The 21,600-nt window shown below is 50.2% G+C and overlaps 1 protein-coding gene across 24 annotated transcripts in view; it reads right to left on the reverse strand.

Annotated features, from left to right (window-relative positions):
• Positions 1–21,600, reverse strand: part of SIPA1L1 (signal induced proliferation associated 1 like 1) — a 335,625-nt gene that overhangs the window by 24,148 nt on the left and 289,877 nt on the right. For 22 of the 24 annotated variants that reach the window (XM_075531736.1, XM_075531745.1, XM_075531744.1 and 19 more), the window contains 4 exons: positions 16,769–16,918; positions 12,286–12,410; positions 9,218–9,336; positions 3,958–4,400 (listed from right to left, as the gene is read on the reverse strand). In XM_075531736.1, the coding sequence (XP_075387851.1) occupies positions 3,958–4,400; positions 9,218–9,336; positions 12,286–12,410; positions 16,769–16,918 (837 nt within the window). The remainder of the gene's footprint in view (positions 1–3,957; positions 4,401–9,217; positions 9,337–12,285; positions 12,411–16,768; positions 16,919–21,600) is intronic. The other 2 variants (XM_075531749.1, XM_075531750.1) reach the window with 2 other exon arrangements.

Here is a 21,600-nt window from a genome sequence, read left to right on the forward strand (position 1 = left end):
GCTCTTGTCTATAAAGCTCTTTCCTATACACATGAGTGTCTATGCATTTGTTTCTTTAGTCTACCCAGACTGACACAGTGGGTGTAGGTGAGACATGCAAACATGGATGTAAGCCCAACATGCAAACCAGGTTGATTCAGCATGGAACAGAATGTGCTTGCCATGAGTTGGAATGGACCCAGCGGCAATGGGTGTGAAAGCGGGGACACTGACAATGCCCTCCACTGCAGGCGGGAGCTCCTTGGGGGCCAGGACAGACTCTGTAGAAGAACCACCAGCCAGCTGGCGAGTGCACTTCAGAAATGGAACCGTCCTGTTCTCCTGTGTGCACTACAGCATTTACTGAGTGATTCACTTCGACGAGCTCAAAGTGACACCGCCAACTACGACCAAAACAAAAAGCTCCCCTGAAATGTTTAAGCCTCACAGAAAACATACAGACATTGAAAGGAGCAACATGCCAGAGCCATTATGAGACTCTGTTTAATTGCAGGAAGGTATCCATGGCTATGGCTTCTCTTAACAACAGTCAAGTTGAGCACTCGTGTGTAATTACCAACCTACATTAATGCAGTTCTCATGGGTGCCAAGAAAACCTGCAAAACCACCACCAGAGAGTCGGGGAGAGCGTGGCCAGATTTATGCGGTGGAACTTAATCACTGTAATTTGGTCTTTGTCACCCAGCCGCAGGTACGAGCTCTTGTATGCCCTGTCACGAGATCACCCATTAATTGCTGTTCCTGTCTGCAGAGGACACAAACACTCTAATTTGCAGTGAGTTTAGCTTTGCTGGCAATGTGCATTTGGTGGCTGAGTCCCCTTTTGCTCCAGAAAAGGAAAGCTACTAAATCTCTGGTTATCCGACTCGCCCTGCCAAGATCAACAAGCTCACCGAGTCGCAAAAGAATGCAACTTGACCACCCTCTCTGGAAGGTCACATTCTTTTCTTCTCTCCTGAGTTATTTCTAAATGATAATTTAGATGATTTCTGCATGGCCAGACTGAAGTAGAACATTCAGATAATCCCTGAGGCCTTCAGGCAGTCCCCGTCAGCAGATTCAGACCCGGCAAACAGGGCGCAGAATTCCAGAGGACTCTGTAGACCCAACAGGATCTTTCAGATCATGTCAGATGTCCTGCTCTGTCAACCTTATGCCTTGGTAGTTCCTCCTAAACAAGACCTCTGTAACCAACTTGCTTCTGTCGCCAAAGGAGAGAATGAGAGCCGCCAGAGCTGCTGATGGAAAAACACTTCTAAAAGGGTGTAGTCTCTCTCTCTCTCTCTCCCTCTAAACACTAAAAACCAAAGAAATACAAGTCAAGTTAAAGCCCTGAAGCCAGGTATTTGAAAACTATCCTAAGTCAATGTATGGCCTATATCTAGTCAGAGGGAGGCTTTCCAAAGCAGCAGCTAGCATCCTGGATGAGGCCCAGGAGGGGAGAGGGGGAAGAAGGGTGTGGTGAGCGGGCAGCGTCATGGACAGGGGAACAACCAGGGAAGAGGATCCAGCATCTAGGAGAGGGCAGAGAGCCTGTGAGTATTAGAGCAACATCAAGCTAGTGGAGAGGAAGCACTGAGGTGGAAGAAGGGGAAAGTGATGGTGGGGCAGGAGGAGGCACAAAGACACAGAGACAAGCTCTAGAAGCAAAGGCACAGATAGGGAGATTAGCAGAGGTGTGCACGTCTGCAAATACATTAATCCATCACAATAGAGGGATTGGCCTATGTACATATATTTATAAGGCAAAGCACTGAGGCTGCCGATGGGTCTTGGGCCTCAGCTCATACCTTCCCTCAATACAAGAACACTTTGTTCTAACAAATTGGCATTCTGTGATGCTCACTCACCACCTCACCTCCCCCCCACCCACCCCACACACACAGGATCGCTGAAGACAAAATGGGTGCATAAGCAGATGTGGTAAAGCCAGAGGATGGTGCCCAGCTATTAAAAAATATAGTGTCGGGGGTCTTAAAAGCTTGAAGGCAAACAAGCGGCCATCCAACAGTGAAGCAACAAGCCCACATGGAAGAAGCACATCAGCTGGTGTGATTGTGAGGTGTCATTGAGACTGGGCAACGGGCATCAGAAGACTCACAACAAACAGTAAATAAACAAACAAAAATGCATTGGTGAGAATGGAGGGGGATTGGAGTGGAGACCCAAAGCCTACAGATGGACAATGGAACATCCCCCCAACAGAGGGGGTGCAGGGAGGGGAAGAGTCAGTCAGGGTGCAGTAGAGCACTAATGGGTCACGCAATCTACCTCTGTTCCCTGGAGGCCTCCTCACCCCCCTAGCTATCATGACTCCAGTGCCGCTTCCCAAACTGAACAGGAGCATGCACATAGGTACAGGCAAGAGATACAACTCACAACACATGGGACCCAGGAACAGAGATACCAAAAGGGTAGGGGAAAGGCGGGGAGAGGTGGAGAGGGAGGGGGGCACTGATCGCAATGAATGGCACATAACCACACACCCCCAGCCAGGGGGAACAATAGAAACCAGAGGGGGAAAGGAGACAGTGGTTGGCGTGAGATTTGAAAATAATTAACAATCTATAACCTATCAGTGGGCCATGAGGGTTGGGTGGTGTGGAGGGGAAGCAGAGAGAAGGGAAAAAAAGAAGAGCTGATCCCAAGGGCTCAATGGAAAATAAATGTCTAGAAAAGAATGATGGAATATATGTACTAATATGTCAGATACAATTGATGTATGGTATGGATTGTAAGAAGAGCTGTAAGAGCCCCCAATAAAAAATTATTCTTCCTATCTATCTATCTATCTATCTATCTATCTATCTATCTATCTATCTATCTATCTATCTATCTCCTGTCTGAGACAGAAGTCTTTGATGCCTAGCTTCCAGTTTGGCTTTTCTCAAGATTTCCCTTCACCACTTGAATCAAACCCAGTTTTCTGAATTGCAGCAGGTTTGCTGGGTATCTGGAAATGACGGTGAGCACAGAGAGGTTATGTGCCTGGGCTCCCTGAACCCCCATTTGGAAATGAAATCTAAATCGAGCTTCCCCGTTACTTTCTTAAGGAAGTAACTGTTAGAAGCACCCAGACGGGGCAAGGTGGAGATGCTGTCACACAAGGCGACCAACGGCTGAGAGCAGGGGAAACGGGCTCCAAAGCGATAGTGACCGACCGGTTCCTTCCCGAAAGGATTTTAGGCTTCGAAACAGTGTTTATAGTGCCCGGTGGGATGGTCTCGAAGGATGCTGGGAAGGGGTACGTTTCTATACTTAAAGGCCAGTGGGAATGCATCGAATTTGAACTACACTTTTCTGTTGGACTTCTCCCCCTCCCCCAACACATCACTGTCGGGGAGTCACCTGAAGGAGGGGTGGGATCTACCACGCAAACCCCATGGGGGCAGACGAGAGACACACTTGGAAAAGGACGCGGCGCAGCATAAATAATGGCTGGCTCACCTCAACCATCCCCCTTTCTTTGGGAGACCTGGGTCGGAGGGTGTTTTGGAAATACATAAATCTTCAAAAGGCGGCTCTGTGCTACATTCTGTGTGACCAGAGGAAAGTCAAGATTGCCAGGATATACTTTTCCTCTCTGACTCTGGTATGCCAGTGAGAACTTTTCTTTAAAAAAAGCAAATACAACGTTCACAACTTGAAGCGGGCACGAGGACCGTGAGGGTGTTCTCCAGAGCATTTGACTGAAACAGGGTGTGCCTGGGCTCCGCAGGGGGGAGGGAGGGTTCCTTGGACACGGTCTTTACTGAAGCAGATTACTCCCGTGGGTCTGGTGGGCGGGTTCTCACCCACACCTTTTGTGGGAGCAGTCAAACACTTAACCATTCACGCCACCCAGGAACTCAAGTCGTTTCCACTGCACGAAAAACCCTCTTCCTACACGTGTATTACGGAGCCCAGCACAGGCGGGGCGGGATCCCAGTCCCAGGAGCAGGCTGGGAGGAGGGTTACCTTGTGTGGGAAGCGGCATCGTTGATGCTGAAAGTGCTGTTCTCTCTCGTCAGAGGGCCTGCACCCAGCTGGCTCTTGCTGTGGATATCCAAGCTCAGGGAAGACTCTGCTTTCCGGTCCAGGCCATGGCTGTCTGCCTCTAAAGTCCGGTCTGCCAAGGAGATCGCTTCGCTGGAGCTGTGCCACAGCGGGGCCACTTTCTCCTTGCTGGGCCCGGAGCGCGGGGACGACGTGGCAGCCCCGAGGGAGGCTGTGCTGCCGTGGCTGGGGCCATAGGAGGTGGTGTCGATGCCGCTGTCCGCAGAGGTGCCCTGCAGATAGTTATAGCTGCTGAGTTCAGATTCAGGGTGGTCCCCATCATACCACTTGTCGTCACTGTGGGCGCTGGACGCGTTGCTGGAGAGGGTATTGCTACTGGAGTGGCTTGAGTAGTGGCTATCAGACTGAAAGGGAAGCAGGATGTACTTAAGTTCAGGTGTGGCTTCTAGAACAGCGGGGGAGATGAAAACACTAGGGGGCATCAAGGTCAGTTGGCGTAATATACTTCACAAAGGCAATGTTCTACACTGTCCTTTGGTGACTAGCAATCGGGGTCTTAAAAGCTTGTGACTGGCCATCTAAGGTGCAACTGGGGGTCTCTCTCTATTCGGAGGAAGGAAGAGTGCTGAGAACCAAAAGAAACACGGGAACAAATACCCCAGTAGACTAATGAACCACACGAATGTCGGTCTTGCCCACCTTGAGACCAGAGGAAATAGATGGTGCCCCGCGCCCAACAACTGCCCTGGAAGGTACCGTATCAAGTGTTGCAGACAGAGGGGTGGTGGGGCTGGGGGAATGTGGAACGTGGAACAAGACTCAACATCATAAAAGAGACTGGTTGGGCAGAGACGGGTGGAACTACCCAAACTCCGTCCTTTAGGTAAGCTTCAGGTCCGGAAATACCGTATATACTCGTGTATAGGCCGAGTTTTTCAGCACAAAAATGTGCTGAAAAACTGGGGTTCGGCTTAAACACGGGTCAGTGGTACCCCAGTGAGATGTAACATCCCCTCCACCCCCCGCCAGGCAACGGGATGAGCGCCAGTTATCTCGTGGGTGATTGTCGTTTCTTCCGCTGTTCATTCAAAGCCCCGCAAACACTGCAGGGCTTTGAATGTTTGTTTACTCACATCTAACCAATCAGAGCCGGCCTATGACATGTATCTTTGAATAAGTCTTTTAAAGACCGTGTGAGAAGGATGTGGCATGAATGGATGTCATCTGGTCAAGCCTGACTAACAAAAGGTGGAAATCTTATGAGAACTGACACAGAGTTAATAGCAAAGTGGGTTCGAGATGCATGGGAAGACATTCCAGGAGACATGGTGCGACGTGCCTTCCAGAAATGTAGTATTAGTAATGCTATGGATGGCAGTGAAGACTGCGCTTTGTATGAAAATGACAGCAGTGATGGTGATGGCGGTGATCTCAGTGAGGACAGCGTCTATGATGACCTTACACCAGCTGAAGCTCTGCACTGGGATACGGATGATGATGAGGAATCCAGTTTTGAAGGATTTTAACTCTTTACATTTTAGCTTGGTTGCTGATTGAGCTCAGGGAATAGTACTGTTAGGGTATCATTGTTGATACCTTAATGTTTTTGTTGAACCTATTTTCCACTTACTGTGCTGGTTTACTACTGTTAAATGACTTGTCCTTTTATTTATGGTTTTTATTTAAAATAAATATTTAACTACATTACCCCACTGATGTCTCAATTTTTAGTAATTTTATTTTCATGTGTTTTGATTATTGAAACTCACCAATAGCTTCTGCATTTTCTACCCTAGGCTTATACTCGAGTCAATCAGTTTTTCTGGTTTCCCAGGTAATAAGTAGGTACCTCGGCTTATATTTGAGTACATACGGTACTCACCCCCACACCCCCCACCTCAATTTTCAGCCAAACAACTGACAGGTCTGCAACACTACTGAGGTAAGCACACCTTAGCATAATCAACCATTTCAAGGTCAAAAGAGCAGACTTTTCCAGGGACGGAGTTCAGAAGGGCTAGAACAGGAGAAGAATGCAAACAGTAGACACTAGGAGTAAGACGAAAGAAGACGTGCTGAGTGTAAAACAGATGATCTGCTCTGCGAACCCGTACCCAATTCACGGGAAAGGTTTAAAATAATAACAGGAAAGCAATACAGCGAGGTGTACCTAAACGCAGGGAGTTCAGAAGGTCCAAGGGTTTAAATGACAACAAAGTTAGGTAGAAGGTGCCTGGAAAAATATGTGACTTTGAATGGCAAAAAGCCGATGGAATGTTTCATCGAATCCACTTTTCATTATTTGATTTATGCTAAGGTAGCAATTAGTTATTTTGCTAACTTTCACAAGAAAGCTCATGAAATTGTGATTAAAATGTCCTGGATTATCTTAGTCTTAAAAATGAAGAGGAGTCTCCCTGTCCAGTGCAGCAGGATCCACAGTAACAAAGACATGGACACAACCCAAGTGCCATACCCGGCTGGATGAAAGCACTGCGGTGTATCCGTACAAGGAGCTACGATGCACTGTCAAAGAACACGGAGAATCCAAGAAACGTGTCTCATAAGTGAAATAAGCCCATCACAAAAGGGCAAGAATTGCATGAGTTCACCATGATAAAAAGTCAAGAAAAGGTTTAAAGACAGAAGCAATTCTTCAGTGATTATGAGAGATAGGGGAAAACAAGGGAAGAAAGAAAGCACACTAGATAAACATTAATTGGGGTAAAGGAAAAGGCAGTACATAACAACAAGAGCGTGATATCAATAAGGAGAGAATAAGAAGGAAAATGTTTTGCTTCCTGTAAGTAAAGTATACAGTCATCTCCTTTACCTTAAAAAGTAAATAGTAAATCAAAAGGAAATGACACATCAGTTCTCATTCTTTGGGGCTAAGATCATCACTTATCATTTAAAGTGTGCTGGACTCTAAGTTCGGAGAACGCAGAAGCTGAGTAGCGTGGGCAGGCCGAACATAAAGTTTATCCTACTGAAGTCACCATTCCCTTGCAAGTTAGCACCTACTGAGAAGAGCTTTCTGAGGAGTCTGTCTGTCTGTCGTACTGTGGTGGCTGGTGTCTGGCTCTGGTGCTGAAAGCTATGTCACTGGTATTTCCAATACCAAGAGGGAGGGTCGCACAGACTGAAGAGTGTCTGGCAGAGCTTCCAGACTGAAAACAGACTACGAGGGAGGAATAGGATGCACGCTTCAGAGGAATTAGCCAAGCATTGCCAGTTATTGAAAACTTACTGACCAGAAGCAGCACGCTGTCAGAGACGGCGGCAGATGAGCCCTCGGCTTGGAAGGCACTCAAAACCTGACCGAGGCAGAGCTGCCTTCTCAAGTGGCGTCAGCGCTAATGAGGAGCATGCAGGAAAGCTCGCAGGAGCAAAGCCTGGGAGGCCTTCAGGCGCCCACGAGAAGCAGCAGCTACAAAGATTCCTTAAGAATGGGAACAAGGGTTGCTCTAGAAGTAAAATCGTTGGGACAGAATGCATAACGGTCAATATTCCAGGTGTTACTTAAGCAGAAATGGAGTGCTTCTGGCCATTCTGAATAAAAAATCATACGGTTTACTCTGCTGGGATCGACACCATCAGGAGCAATGGCATTGCAGCCAGCGTCAGAAAGGCCATTTTAGAACTACCTTGAAACAGAATGATGCCAAAGCGTCTACAAGGAAAATTATTTGGATTTATGTACCAACTACTGAAACTAGAGACCCAGAGACCCAGGAGCTGAACTTAAATTGAAATCTCTCTCTCTCTCTCTCTCTCTCTCTCTCTCTCTCTCTCTCTCTCTCTCTCTCTCACACACACACACACACACACACACACACACACACACACACACAATTTATAGAGAGAGGAAGGAATCAGTTAAATATGTTATTCATTAAAATGTTACTAATTTAACTGTATTCGTTTCCATTTTTTTTCAAAATTTGGCTTCTAGAACATTTTAGATTTCCTGATGTGGCTCACCCTTTCTTTCTCTAGACTTCCCGTCCCTCCTGGCCCCTCTCCACATGCACTAGCCACGCTGAATGTGCTAGGTGGCCATATGTGCAAAGGGGCTTTTTAGGTGCAGAGCTAAAGATGTACACACACACACACACACACACACACACACACACACACACACACACACACCTCACCCATGAGCGGCGGTTCCAGCCATCATGTTACATGTTTGACCAGGATGGCCTGAAAATGATGTTATCCAATCAACCTATGGCCCTTGGCAAAAAAGAAAAGGTTCCCCATCACTGCTCTGGAGCAAACTGGAGGAGTCAAGTGGCCCAGTGACCCAAGCACTTGACTGCTAACTGGAAAGGGGGCAGTTCAAACACACCAGTTGCTCCAAGGGGGAGAAATACATGGCAGTCGGCTTCTGTACTGGCCACAGCCCGGAGAACCCTGTGAGGCAGCTCGACTCTGTCCTATCGGGCACCGTGCTTTGGAATCAGCGTGGCAGTGGTTTTGAACAAAACTTGATGTCGTCGGCCCATCCCACTAAAACTTTCCTGGGCAGATTGTATGCGACTCTCTCATCTTATAAAACGAGACGAAGGGAAACACACAATTTGTTGAAGAAAGAGACCACAGAAATCAACTGTGAGAATGAGTAAAGGTAACTGCTCATTCCCGCGGCCCCTGTGAGTGGAAGGTTAATTGTGTATGCTGAGAGCAGGGGTTGTTGGGTAGTGTCACGTGCTGGGCTGCCAACCACTAGACTGGCAGCTGGAAACCCACAGCTGCCCTGGTGGTGAGAGACGAGGCTTCCTCCCCCCACACGGAGTTCCAGTCTCGGAAACCACACGAGCAGTTCCTCTCTGTCCGACAGGGCTGCCGTGGGCCGGACCTGCCGACTGTGGTAAGTGGGTGAGGGTCCGAGCTTCATGCCGCGTGCCCCAGTGGCAGGTAGGAGAAGCAGCTGCAGGGAGCTTAGGGGGAGGTGCCCCCTTGGCGGCTATTCCCACCGCATCTCATGCCTGACTGTGCAAGCACATGAAATCCTTCGCTTGCACAATCTGTTCCTAGCATTTTCAGGTCCCTGATGATCAGATCAGAAGGTTTTCCCACCCAGAGCCCCGAGACCTGTGGAGGTGCACCACAATTTATCTGGGAGCAGACCGTCCAGCCCACGCCTGACCTCTGTCAGCATGGCTTCCTCTGGTGGGGCGGAGCACATGCGTGGCGAGGAGCTGCGTTAACTTACATGGCCTTGCTTGTTTGGCGACAAGTGCACCACCGGATCCTGCCGCGTCAGTCTCCCACCGGGGCTCTCTCGGAAAGCGGGCAGGACCTTTGATACCGCGGGGAGGTGGCACGTCGGTTCTGGAATACAGTACAGGGCATTAAGGTGCAGGCACTAGGTGGACAGGAGCGCACGGTGATAAATGACGGCGGCTTGCCACTGCAGCTGGTGGTTCACTGACCAGCACACTCTGAGTCCGGGTGCGATAAGCTTGTCGAGAGTTGACACAGGGGACAGCATGTCAGGGACTCGGTGGCTGATGGGGGAAGCTTGCAGCTGGTGACAGTGTGTCACGCCATACACATCAGCAGAGCCAACAACCACCAAGCCACAGGCCATGAACAATGCGGCAGAGGTGGGCATCCACTTGTGGTTTGGGGACGGTTCAGAAGACAGGGCTAAACTCAGGACATTCAGTCACTGCAATGTCCGGCTACCCTAGCCTTGTCTACATCCCCTAGACAGGCAGGGGTACAATCACGTGTTACTTACCATGACACTTTGGACAGATTTTACCTGTATATTCATGCTGCTCGAGGACAAAAGAATTGAAATCCTGAAGTCCTCTATAACTGTAAGCTAAGCACAACAGAAAAGACACACAGCAACTAGTTTACTTAAAACAATCGCTCCTTTGGGACTCCGCGGGCATCACTACGGGGTTCCAAAGGCGGAAGGCACGTGACTTATTCTCCTGAACGCTCCTGTGACTGTGAGCGACAGGCCTGGGCTTCGGCAATGCCTTTCCTAACAGGTAAAGGACAGGGCGATACACTCGTGGGCTCCCGGCCATTTCCAAGAGCAGAGAGGCAGAAGGACAAACACGGAGGTACGAGGAAGAGCGAGCCCATTAAGCAAGAGGCACACCTGATCTCCACTGCCAGTGGGGTACCGGTCTGTCACACACACATGGGGGGGGGTCCCCGCTAACAAAGAACCTTCTGTGAGTTAAGAGGATTTCGCTCTTACAAACTGAGCGCCAGAAGGCCGGTGCTTTCTACCCTCAGTGCAGTGAGCTGATGCATGACAACTCCGTGATGACTGACTCCTCTCGAGTTGTCCTCCGTGTGTGTCTGCACCCCCCCACCCCACGTTGACTCAAGTCACAGGACAGAGCAGAGCTGCCTCTGTGGGCTTCCAAGGCTTGACATCATTACCGGAGCAGCCAGCCTCATTTTTCTCCCTCGCAGTGGCTGGTGGGGTTGAACCACCGACAGTGTAGCTAGCAGCTCCATCCAGAACTCACCATGCCGCCAGAGCGCCTTCTGTCCACTAGCCCCTCAGTTCTTCCCATGTGTGCGGAAACCAGGGTTAGTGCCCTGTCACAGTGGGTATCAAACCTGGCACACACTTATTTTAGGTGGACATATTCCAAACCTCAGGCTTCTGGATGGAGAAAGGTCACCACTTAAACGTGGTGGTGAATGGCTCCTCGGGCCATGTTGAGATCAGGAATATTATGATCCAGAAAAGCACACATCCCTAAGAGGATGAGCAAATGTGTTAGAAAGATTAAACCATATTAATTTGAGGGTCTCATCTATTAAAAGCAGGAAGCCCTAAGTTAAAGTGGATACGAGGGAGCAGAGGGAGGTGTGTACGTGTGTGTGCGCACACGCGCACACACAAGAATGAATACAGGCCTAGGACGAACCTCATAATTACCCTTTCCAGGCCCCAAATTCACTTCTGTGCCTCTTACGGCTTCGTGGAAGTGGGAAGCATGACCCTGCACGTGTACAAAGGGTTTGCTGGCAGCTTTGTTCAAAGCTTGCCCTGGGAGCCAGGAAAGCTGCTGCAGTCACACGCGACAAGGGATCCTTTCTACACGTGGCGTTACCATCTCAACGGATCAAAACACAGGGGCTGGAAACATTCCGTCCAGAGCAGAACAACGGCCCACATCCTCCAGGTTGGCAAGGCTGGGGCGGTGGGGGAGGAGAGTGGGAGGTGGCAGATGGCTGCTGGGACATCGCGGGGATGTTACTGGAGCAAGGCACATCTTTAGAGCCTGGGAACAGCGTTTCTCTCCCTCAACTCTGGCGCCACTCCCTCTCCAACGCCTCGACTCCAAGTCCATGAACCCATCTCGAATACGGGCGAAACCCACCACATCTGCCGAGAGGACAGAAAGGGAGGGTGCTTTGTCCGGAAAGATGATCTTGTTCCGCCCTACAGTTGACTTCATCCTACAGGAAGGAGGCCTGGTGGCAGGGTGAGCTACTCCTTGAGGTCACTGGTTAGGTCCCACCAGCTGCTCCTGGGGAGGAAGACGAGGCTCTCTACGCCCATCAAGAGTCACCGTCTCAGGAACCCCCAGGGGCAGTTCTGCCCTGTCCTACAGAGTCACTTTGGGTAGGAATCAGCTCCCACATGGCGGGTGGGACAGGAAAGAGCAGTCCAGGGTCAAGCCCTGGTGCTCACACCATGCCCTGGATGCTGCTGTCTTTGAGTCTCCTTTCAGGACACAGTGTTAGCCGATCAAGGCGAGCTGTGGTGTTGAACAGAGAAGAGGGAGGGACTGGAAGTCTGAAATCCAAAGGAGGGCTCAGAACTTAAATCCTTCCCATCTAGCTGTTACATGCCGCTAAGCCACTTCCTCGGCAGGCAGCTTAATAGCGGAGCATAAAGGGGCATGGGTGGGTGGTTTAAAATGGAGGGAAAAGATTCTAACCAAGCCACAGACAGAACTCTTAAAACAAAATATCTCTTTCCCCTCCAATGATCGGTTTTAAAAAACTCAACATTAGAAAATCACCATGCATTTACACTAGGCAAAACAACCAGTCAACCAACAAGGGGGAGGGAGGTCCTCAGGACACACAGGTAGCCTTTTAGTCTCAGAGCTGAAAAATCCGTCCTTTCTCGTCTTACACACAGGGTCGCTGAAGACCCAGGCTCAGGGCTCAAGGGTTGCTTTTCCTGATAAGTCACCCCTCTGAGACTTCCTTTTGCTTCATCGGGGCTGCCTGGGGCTCCGCTGTTCCACAGGAGCAAGAGCAACTTGCTTTCTTGGAGGAGTTACTCACCCATCGGGTCAGCAATGCTGTCCTCGCCCCTTTGCCAGCTGGGCGTGGATTTCCCGCTGCCGCTGAGGTCTGACTGCGTGTTCTGCCGGTCGATGGAGGCCGGGGACCTGCGGCTCACTCCGAACCTGTAGGAGCCCCCCAACAAGGACAAACAAGACTTCAGAGACTCCTCAACCAAGGCGGACAGTCCCGCGGGCACTGGACTAAATTCTAACCTCAGGTCCTGCTAAGCAGCCTCTGTCTCTGTCTGTACTTGCCTGGGTGCACAGGGACAACTATGTACATGCTATGTCAATCTCCATCGCCTATTTGTTGAGAAAGGCATGTAGACAAGGTAGGCAAATGAACAGGACTGACAAGGGCCATTGGGACTGAGCTAACCCACGATGTGTGGAGTGACACGCCAAACCCTGCCAGGCCTGCCAGAAGCAAGTTCGGACTGCCATTCCCGGCTGAAGGAAACCTGCCACAAGCTCCAGGCTCCCGATGTGGTTTCCAATGGGTGGGGAAACTTCGGGGCTCTGTTTCTCATAGCAGGATAGTTTATCGTATCATGAGGTCATGCAGTCTGGGAGCACTTGCACTGGGGTCATGCATTTAGATGACACGGAGACCACTTTCCACTGGTACACATTAAAACCACTGCTGCTGATGTCCATGAACTGGCAAATGACTACTTCTGGGAAGAACATTTAGGCATCTACTTAATCAGTTTTACTTTTCCCTGTGCGAACACTAATAATATGATAGGTGCTTAATTAAAACAGGTGCCCGGATTAACAATGCCAGCCAAGTTAATATTGACCGTCCAGGAAAGGGGGGTAGGTGTGTGAAGCTGAAACATTCGGGTGGGAATTCACAGCAGCATGTCTGTTTACTAAGCAATGCATGAACAAGCTTCACAAGAAGACGGGATAGAGCCCGAGTTCAAGATGCACGGAGGGAGTGGTTTTCTTGCTCCCAAGACCATGGGATCGGTTCCAGCTCCTATCACACCCTACAGGACACAGGAGAACTGGCCCCCGTGGGTTTCCACGGCTGTCATTCATTCTCTACGGGGGCAGCAATCTTCATCGCTGTCCTGTGGAGCAGGCAGGGGGACTTCACTGCTGACCTTGTGGTTAGCACCCCAACTTGCAACCTGCTGTGTCACCAGGGCAACCTGTCTGACTTGCCTGAGACAGATAATCCCAGCGGGGGGGGGGGGGGAGGCAATTGGAAATAGCACGGGGTTAGGAGTAGGGAAAATAGGAACGAAATTCCAAAATTCAAACTCCACCATCCAAAGTGGCCCAGAGCAAAATCACCAAACACTGACCTGTACTTCCTTATGGTTAAGATGGCAAGCCCATGATATGCAACCCAGGGAAAACTATATCAAAGCCTTTGCACACTAGAAAATTCTAGAAAATAGTTATTATTATAAAAGTCCTACTCCAGCATCTCCAAACCATTTTCCCCACAACTAAGATTCATGCACACAAAAGAGGCTCACGATACAAAGTTAGTGTGCCATACATACAGTTGTAGTCATTTCCACAAAAATCTCGATTTAGAAAAACTTCAGTATGTCATATGTCATGTGTGTGTGTGTGTGTGCGCGTGCGTGTGTATCACAAATTGCTTTGCCATATCCTCCCCAAGGAGGTCCTCATTTAGTTTAGAGCAGTGAATATCTTCAAACGGGTCCTATGTCCCTGTTCTAAAGGGCATGGCCCTGAGACCTGGATCTCAGCTCTGACACCCATGTGCACACGTCCTGCCTCCTCGTGCTGGAGCGCGGGGACCACAAGAGCCTGTCCTTGAGAAGCTCTGACAAGACTTGATCCTCCTTTCGATGCGCTTCATTGTATCTTTCTTTGCGAGCATGTGGTAGTTTGAGTCACGCTTCAGACTGAAATGGGCTTGTAGTCATCATTCGGCTGATCCTGAAACACGCTCAGAGCATCTTTATCTAGTCTCTGCTTGACTGTGGCCCGTAACCAGCAGCTCTTGGCTTCCTAAGAGTCCACGTCTCTCCAGAGCAGGCTCCTCGTGAGGGGCTGGGATCCGGGGTCTCACTGCCCTCATCTGCTGGTGCCCGAAGAAAGCCGCCACGCCCTCCTCACCTCCACCGTTCTGGACTTCAGGTTGGTTAGAGTCCCTCACCACGCTCTCATCCCAAAGCCTCTGACACGCTTCATTTGCCCAGTGCCCCCTCTGTGGACGTGTCCCACCTTGTCAACATTCCTAAAGTGTGTGGCCGCCAAACCAATCACCAAGGACAAGTAGGGTTTTTAAACCGTTACTGTTTTTAAACGTCCTCTCTTGCCCGTCCGCACCTTGTGCAGGCAGGTTTTTCATCCCTTGAGTGGGACAGGTATTATGAGTCACCCTACTGAATTCCAACTTTCAACTGAAGAGTCAGTGTCCCCACACAGGGAGTGGGCAGGCGCCGTGGCACAGGGGCCGAGCCCAGCAGGGAAGAGGGCAGTGTCATGTGTGCCTGCACAAAAACTAAGTCCACGACCTGAGGTTGTGAGGCCATTGAGCCGTTGAGACTCTGCATGAATGGGTTCGCAGCATCCATCCCGACCTCACCGCCAGCTGGTACATCGCTGTTTCTACCGCAGGAAGTCGTAACACGTTCATTGTTCCCTCGAGAAGGGAACCCTGGTGGTGTAATGCATTCTCCATGGGAGTGCTAACCACGAGGTCAGCAGTTCGAAACCACCAGCTGCCGGGGGAGAAGCATGAAGCTCCTGCGTCCTGTAAAGATTCAGAGGCTTTGTAACCCATAGGAGCACGTCTCCCCGTCCTACAGGGTGGCAATGCGTCGCGCTGGTCTTGACGGCCGGCCGTGGGTCAGAGACGCTTTAGGACCAACTCCAGGGCTCTCGGATCACGGATACAAAGATTACCTGGGAGGGAACAGTGACTCCGTCTTTCTGTAAAAGATTCGTTCACCTGGGGGAGGAGGGCATGGCAAAAACACTGGTAACGCCTTAAACAGTGAGGGCACCCTCAGTACCACCCACAGGAGGCTCAACCTCAAAGCACCATGGTAACTGAATAGCTACTCACTCATTTAAAAAAGAAAGTGCAGCCGGGCCCTGGAACGATGCTTCCGCCTTTACACTGGCCAGAGCACTGCTCCCGCTGCGGGCTGAGCTGTGCGCTCAAGTGGAGCCCCGGCGGCGGAAGGGCAGGCGCTCCAGCTCGCTGGAGTCGGTGCCCTGCGGCAGTCGCCCCTCGACGGCGTGACTCGGAAGGCAGGCCAGGCCATTTAGAAACCCACTGATGAAAGTGGGAGGCCCGTAGCTGGGCTTGTGGTGCGCTACAAGGACACTGCAAAGCTTTGCTGGGTTTGGGAAGCATGAGAGTTGTGTGTAGTGGGTGTCTCCCCAGTCACAACTGCCACTAAAGTCACTAAAATAAGAAATGTGGGCTTTAGATCGGCTACCTGAGGGAGACAATGTGAGGGGTGGGGGGTGGGGGGAAGCACATGGCATCATGTTTCGTTACCTGCTTTCTGCGTGCACTCATTCCGAAGCAAGAACAACAGAAGAATTCTATTTAATAGCTGTAAACTCAACTTAAGGGGGACTGGGAACAAACCAAAAAATTCACTCTGAGCGTATTTTTAGGCAGAATACTTATATTTTGTGACACTGTGAGCGCTCCGGAAATTGGCTGCCCGATCCTGTATCCACATGCTAAAGCCGTGTCTGGGGAAGAACTACACATGGTGGTTTCATAACCATCTCACCTTGGGGTTTCAATGGTTCGGGGGCTTAGTTCAGGTCCCAGGAGGCTGACCTCAGCAGGACACCTCTGGTGAGCCCTCTGACTCTGTGCCGCCTCTGGGCAGAGGTGGCCCATGAGGGTCCCACAATCTTCGCTAGTCTTGCCCAGCTCACACAACACTTCCCCTGTGCAGTGACCTCTACGCTCATGGACCTTTAGCACATCACCCGGTTAAGTGTTTCCAGAGGCAAAGAGTCGTTTCTTTGGGGTACACAGAGTTTTCAGGGGGAGGATTGGGGGTGAACAATAACCCACTAGACTCTCCCCAGAGGTTGCAACCACAGATTTTCATGTGTGAGAAAAATAATTTTCAGCTCTGGATGCGAGGCCCCCCTGCTCCTCCACTCAGCAGCCACACAGGCTCCACTGCAGGGGGGGGTGCGGGGGGGGGCATGGGCTGAGTCTGCTTTGAGGCTCAACTGAGAAGTGACAGTGTCTGGGCTAAGAAATTCAACAAGGCACGCCAGAAAGACTGGGCGCGCTTCGGTGTCTGCGCTGCGACCGGAGTCCAGAGAGCGACAACTCCTAGGAGGCGGTGTGACTCGCCAGGAGCGCGTCACGGTCTGTCCGGGAGCGTGGCCCACATGGACCCGTTCTCCCAGGCTGGCTGCCTGGCAACCCCTTTACACGTCGGAGTGACAAGATGAAAGGCGGCGGGCGGGCGGGCAGAAGGAGAGTGGGGCAGGCGTATACCTACCCTTCGGGCATGGACTTCTGTCTGTAAGTGCCCCCACCAGAGCCAGTCTCGCTGGATGAAGACAGGTTGCTAGGGGAGCTACGGCACTGCTGGGATCTTGCTAAAGCAATGGACGAGACCGTCACATAGATGTCCGAACCAGGAGACAGCCTGCATGTGCCAACCAGAAACAGCGAGTCAACAACTCACAGGGACAATCCCCAGGCAACGCACCATGGACAGTGTTACAGAAATGCTACCAAGGCATCAATGTCCTCGTGGCCAAAGTGAACAGGAAGCCAGCTGGGAGCCCACAAAAGAAACTTCCCTATAAATGGACTGCCTGGGGGAACAGCTGGAAAAGTGCCCTGAGAGGGGGTGGGGGGGTGGGGAGGGGTGGTGTCCAAATGACAAGGCCAGAGGAAAACGGGATGCTTCCCAAAGCTGGCTGAACTCAAGTTGCAGAGTGACTTAAGCAGTCTGCTAGTGCGGCATCCACCTAACGATTGTACTTCTGATTTGCCACCTCGCTTTTCCAGGGTCTAGGACAACAGGACACGGTCCGGTCTCTGCATGCTGCTTCGTTTGCCCATCTTGTTCCACAGGGTCGGGAACAAGTACCCAGACTTTGTTATTTAGCGTCAATAAACTAGGCTGATAGTAGCATCACCACATTTATATATACATATATATATACATACACACACACACGATAGCAGTTGTCTTTTGTTGGAATTAATAAACTTGAGTAATGTCACAGGCAGGGTGTGCTCCACAGCCACCTACACTAGATCTTGTACTCAGCATAGATTCTCCCCTGCTCTCTGGCTCTTCAGGCAGAAACCAGAGCTCTGTGATCAGGACAGACACCTCTGCTGTCCGGCTACTCTTCTGCAGGCCAGTTGGGACCATTGACCATTACAAGGAACCAACTAGACCCAGTGGCAGGGGGGGTTTCACTTTTAGAGTGGGTGCTAGGAGGAAAAACATCAATTTGAACATCACTAGAGTTGACAAATTCCTGCCTGGCCAAGGACGGTTAACAAAAGGAAAAGACAAGCCATACCCTGGCACAAGGTATGTGCGAAACCCAGACATAGCTGATATAGGACCTGTACCACAAACACACAAAGAACAGTTAATACTGGACATAAGAAAACAAAACAATTAAGATGAATAAAAGAGCTGAACAGACAGAGCACTAGAGAACACACAGCTGTGGCAAGTAAGCTCATAAAAAGATGCCCAACATCAGTCACTGGGGAACTGCCAATTAAAACTGCAGTGAGCTACCAATACACACTTATTAAAAACCCAAATCAAGTTCACTGCCATCAAGTCGATTCCGATGCAGAACTGCCCTATAAGGGCAGAATAACCGCCCCATGAATCTCTGAGACCATAACTCTTTCAGGGAGTAGAAAGCCTCCTTTCTCCTTTCAGTTAGCCGCCCAACACGGAACCACTCTGCCACCTGGGCTCCTGTGAATGGAAACCACCACACACTTACTGAAAACCCAAATTGAACTCACTGGCACCAAGCTGATACCAAATTATATTGACCTCATATGTGATTTCTGGGACAGCCTCGTCTTCCTCTGGCGGAGCAGCTGGTGGGCTTGAACTACTGATCCATCAGAGCTACACACCTATTTGAATGACTAAAATCCCCAAACATCGATAACACCCAAAGCTGGCAAGGAGGTGGAGTAACAAAAACGTACTCGCTGCTCATGGAAACGGATAGTCTGGCAACTGCTTACCGGAACGAAACACAGGCTTGCCGTGTCACTCCCTGCCATTCAGTGGATTCAGACCCATGGCAACCCTACAGGATCATGTGGAACGGCTTCTGAAGGCTTCAGAGACTGTCGCTCTTTATGGGCGCAGGAAGTGGTAACTTTCTCCCTCGGAGAGGCTGGTGGCTTTGAACTGCTGACCTTGCAGGCAAACAGCCCAACACATAATCGCTACACCACTAGGGCTCCGCCAGGTGTACCTGCTTTCTGAAATGCGAGTTGGAAGGATGAGGCTATCTATGAGCCCAGGTACCCTTGTTAAGTACTGCACGTCATGGTGAGAGAATTTGCTGAGAAAGCCTACTCTGGTCAAGTGGAGCAAATAAGAGGGCCTAAGATGCTATTCTTGGGGGGGGGGGGGGCGCTAATGCAATGAGATGCCAGGACAGTAATGCTCCTTAACTTGCCCCATCATCACCCACCGTGCTCTTGCAAGTCCCACAGCTGGCACCCTCATTAAGATGCCAGGCCAGGAGAAGAGTGGACTTTCTGTGTGTATGTGTGTCAACTATGGCTGGGTCAGAGGTCAGGGGGTCTCAGAAGACTAGCTTTTGCCCAGTTTGGGTGACACATTTCATTAGGAGAAGACCAAGACGTGGATCTGGGTGCTGTGAATACATGTTCTTTCAGTGTCCTCCATTCAGACGATTCTCATGACCGACTGTGGAGTACTTGGTGTGGTACTGCCATGCGGGGGAATGGAAGTCGGCAGAAAGGAGGAGGTGGTTAAAGACTCAGGAAAGGCACGAACTCAAATCTAACAAGATGCTACCTTCCTTTCTGCCTTAGAGCCTAGCTTTTCAAGGTTATCTAACATAGAAAAAAATTTCCAAAAAGCTTCATTTTGCAGCTACATTGATTTTTTAAAGTAGGTGTTTGAGCAATAGGGGTGAAGGCAGTAGAATGTTAATGTGTGTGTGTATGGGGGGGGGGGAGGCACCACAACATCTCCTGATGACTTCTGACCTCTTCACGGGAGGCAAGTAATGCCAAGGGAGACTGCCCGAGGAAGCAAACACCGTGAGGTCGCAGCATGCGTCAAGGAGTGCCTGTCTATCTGTAGTTCAGACTGCATTGCCTACCCCGCTCCCTAAGATGAACAGAAAGCTCAAAGTCTCCTGCTAGCTCTCAGCCTCAGCTCTTTTATTTGGCAAATGTATCAGAAAATTCTACTTGGTTATTGGGAGTCGTCCCAGAGTGAAAAAAAAAATAGCATTCCCAGAAGGCCAGCATTCACTCCCATTCCTTGTCTGCAATTTCTCAATAGTGGCTTTGTTTCCTGGCTTCTGGCTCGCTCAGAACACACATCTGGAATGCCACCCAAATGTTTTCATGACTCCAGATGCAAAGACAATTCAGATTTAGCCCATCTTTTGATGGCTTGCCATCCTTTCTAAAGAGCTCAGATCCGGCATCATCACACAGACGGAGACCAAGGAAATGACGCTCTCGTGCAGGCAGTGGGCACAGAAGCACACTGACAGGGACAGTCAGGGGCAGGCTGGTCCTGGAGGGGGGCTACGACACTTCTGCCGTTTTGAAGAGAGGGCTCCAGCACGGGGAGCAAAATGGCTCACATGGACAGTGGGTGCCCTGATCTCCACAATCTCCCTGCACCATCACCACTGCCATCAGATGTACTAGGTTACCAGGTGCTGGACACAGACAGACCCTGTATGTGAACCCACATCTCTCTGATCTCTCCAGAAGAGGGCCCAACGTTAAAGCCCAAATAGGGTTGTGGCGGTGGTTTGGTGGTTGTTGTTGTGAGGGGCCCCCAGTCAGCTTTCATGTAACACAACATGCAGGCCAGTCCTGCACCAATCTCACTCATCTGAGACAAACTCACTGCCAAGGAGTCGATTGCGATTCATCGCTAGCTGACTACCTCACAGCTGCCCTCGTGGGTTCCTGAGGCTGTAGGACCCTGCAGGAGTAGAGAGCCTCACCTTCCTCACTCGGCAGGGCCGGAGGTTTCAAACTACTGACTGTGCATGCCCCAGCCCATCTATGCATAACCCTCGACAAAGTCCACTGGGCCACTGGGGGCTCCCTACCTTCTTACGACTCAACTGCCTATCTTCCCCAAGTGCTCTGGGACCATCAATACTATGTATATAAAGATATGTATAATTATATACATATACATTTAAAGAAACACTCTGCTCACTTTAAGAAACGGAATTCAAGACTTCCCAGCTTTAATTTTAGGAGAGCTTCCTTCCCACATTTTTATAAATTTAGCCAGGAAGTAACTCGGTGCTTTCAAAGTAACTGATGCTGAATGTTGCTTTCTGGTCTCTCAGAGGACGAGGTGCACCGAACAAGCCGTGAGTGCATCGTGCCAACTCTCAGGCCACCTTTCATTTATGTCAAGGGTGCTTCACTGCCAGGAAAGTGGGCCAGGCGGGGTCTGGACTCACAGGAACAGATGCTCTAAGATCAGGGTCATTTCTTCACTTGCCCAGAGGTAATTTCCACACCAGAATGAAAAGGAGAGGAGGTCAAAAGAATTCTAGGCTCCCAAAGAAATAACCTTGCCCCCACTCTTCTCTCCCAGGAATCAGCTCCCGGGACTCCGAGGGCCGTGTCAGCACTCACAGATACTTTAGCACACTAACCTCTCTTCACATTTTGACTGGTTTTCGAATTTTATGGACAAGCAATTCTCAGTGTCTAACGGGTGGATAGTTTGTTTACAACAAACTGTATGAGTCATTTCATACAGGGTCAACTACACCTCCGGCAACACAGCAAAGGGCTCTTGAACACAAGTGGCGTTAGGAGTGTCCAGCTGTGTCGAGGGACAGAAGGCCCTCTGTCACCCAAGCTCCACCCGTGGCATGCTGGTGGGAACAATGGGGAGGTTTCAAACAGCAGCACTGACAGCCAAATTAGACACTTGGGTCGGTAATTACGTGTGGCACTCACTTTACCACGACTTAGCAATTCAAGCAAGATCTACTCGGAGACCGGGACCAAGTTGAAAGTCATCTATTCTGAGCAAAGTGTATCAACCAGTATTATTCCAAAATTATGAGTTAAACAACAACA

The sequence above is a fragment of the Tenrec ecaudatus genome, chromosome 14 (genome assembly GCF_050624435.1).
Source record: "Tenrec ecaudatus isolate mTenEca1 chromosome 14, mTenEca1.hap1, whole genome shotgun sequence".
In the NCBI taxonomy this organism is placed as follows: Eukaryota; Metazoa; Chordata; class Mammalia; order Afrosoricida; family Tenrecidae; genus Tenrec; species Tenrec ecaudatus.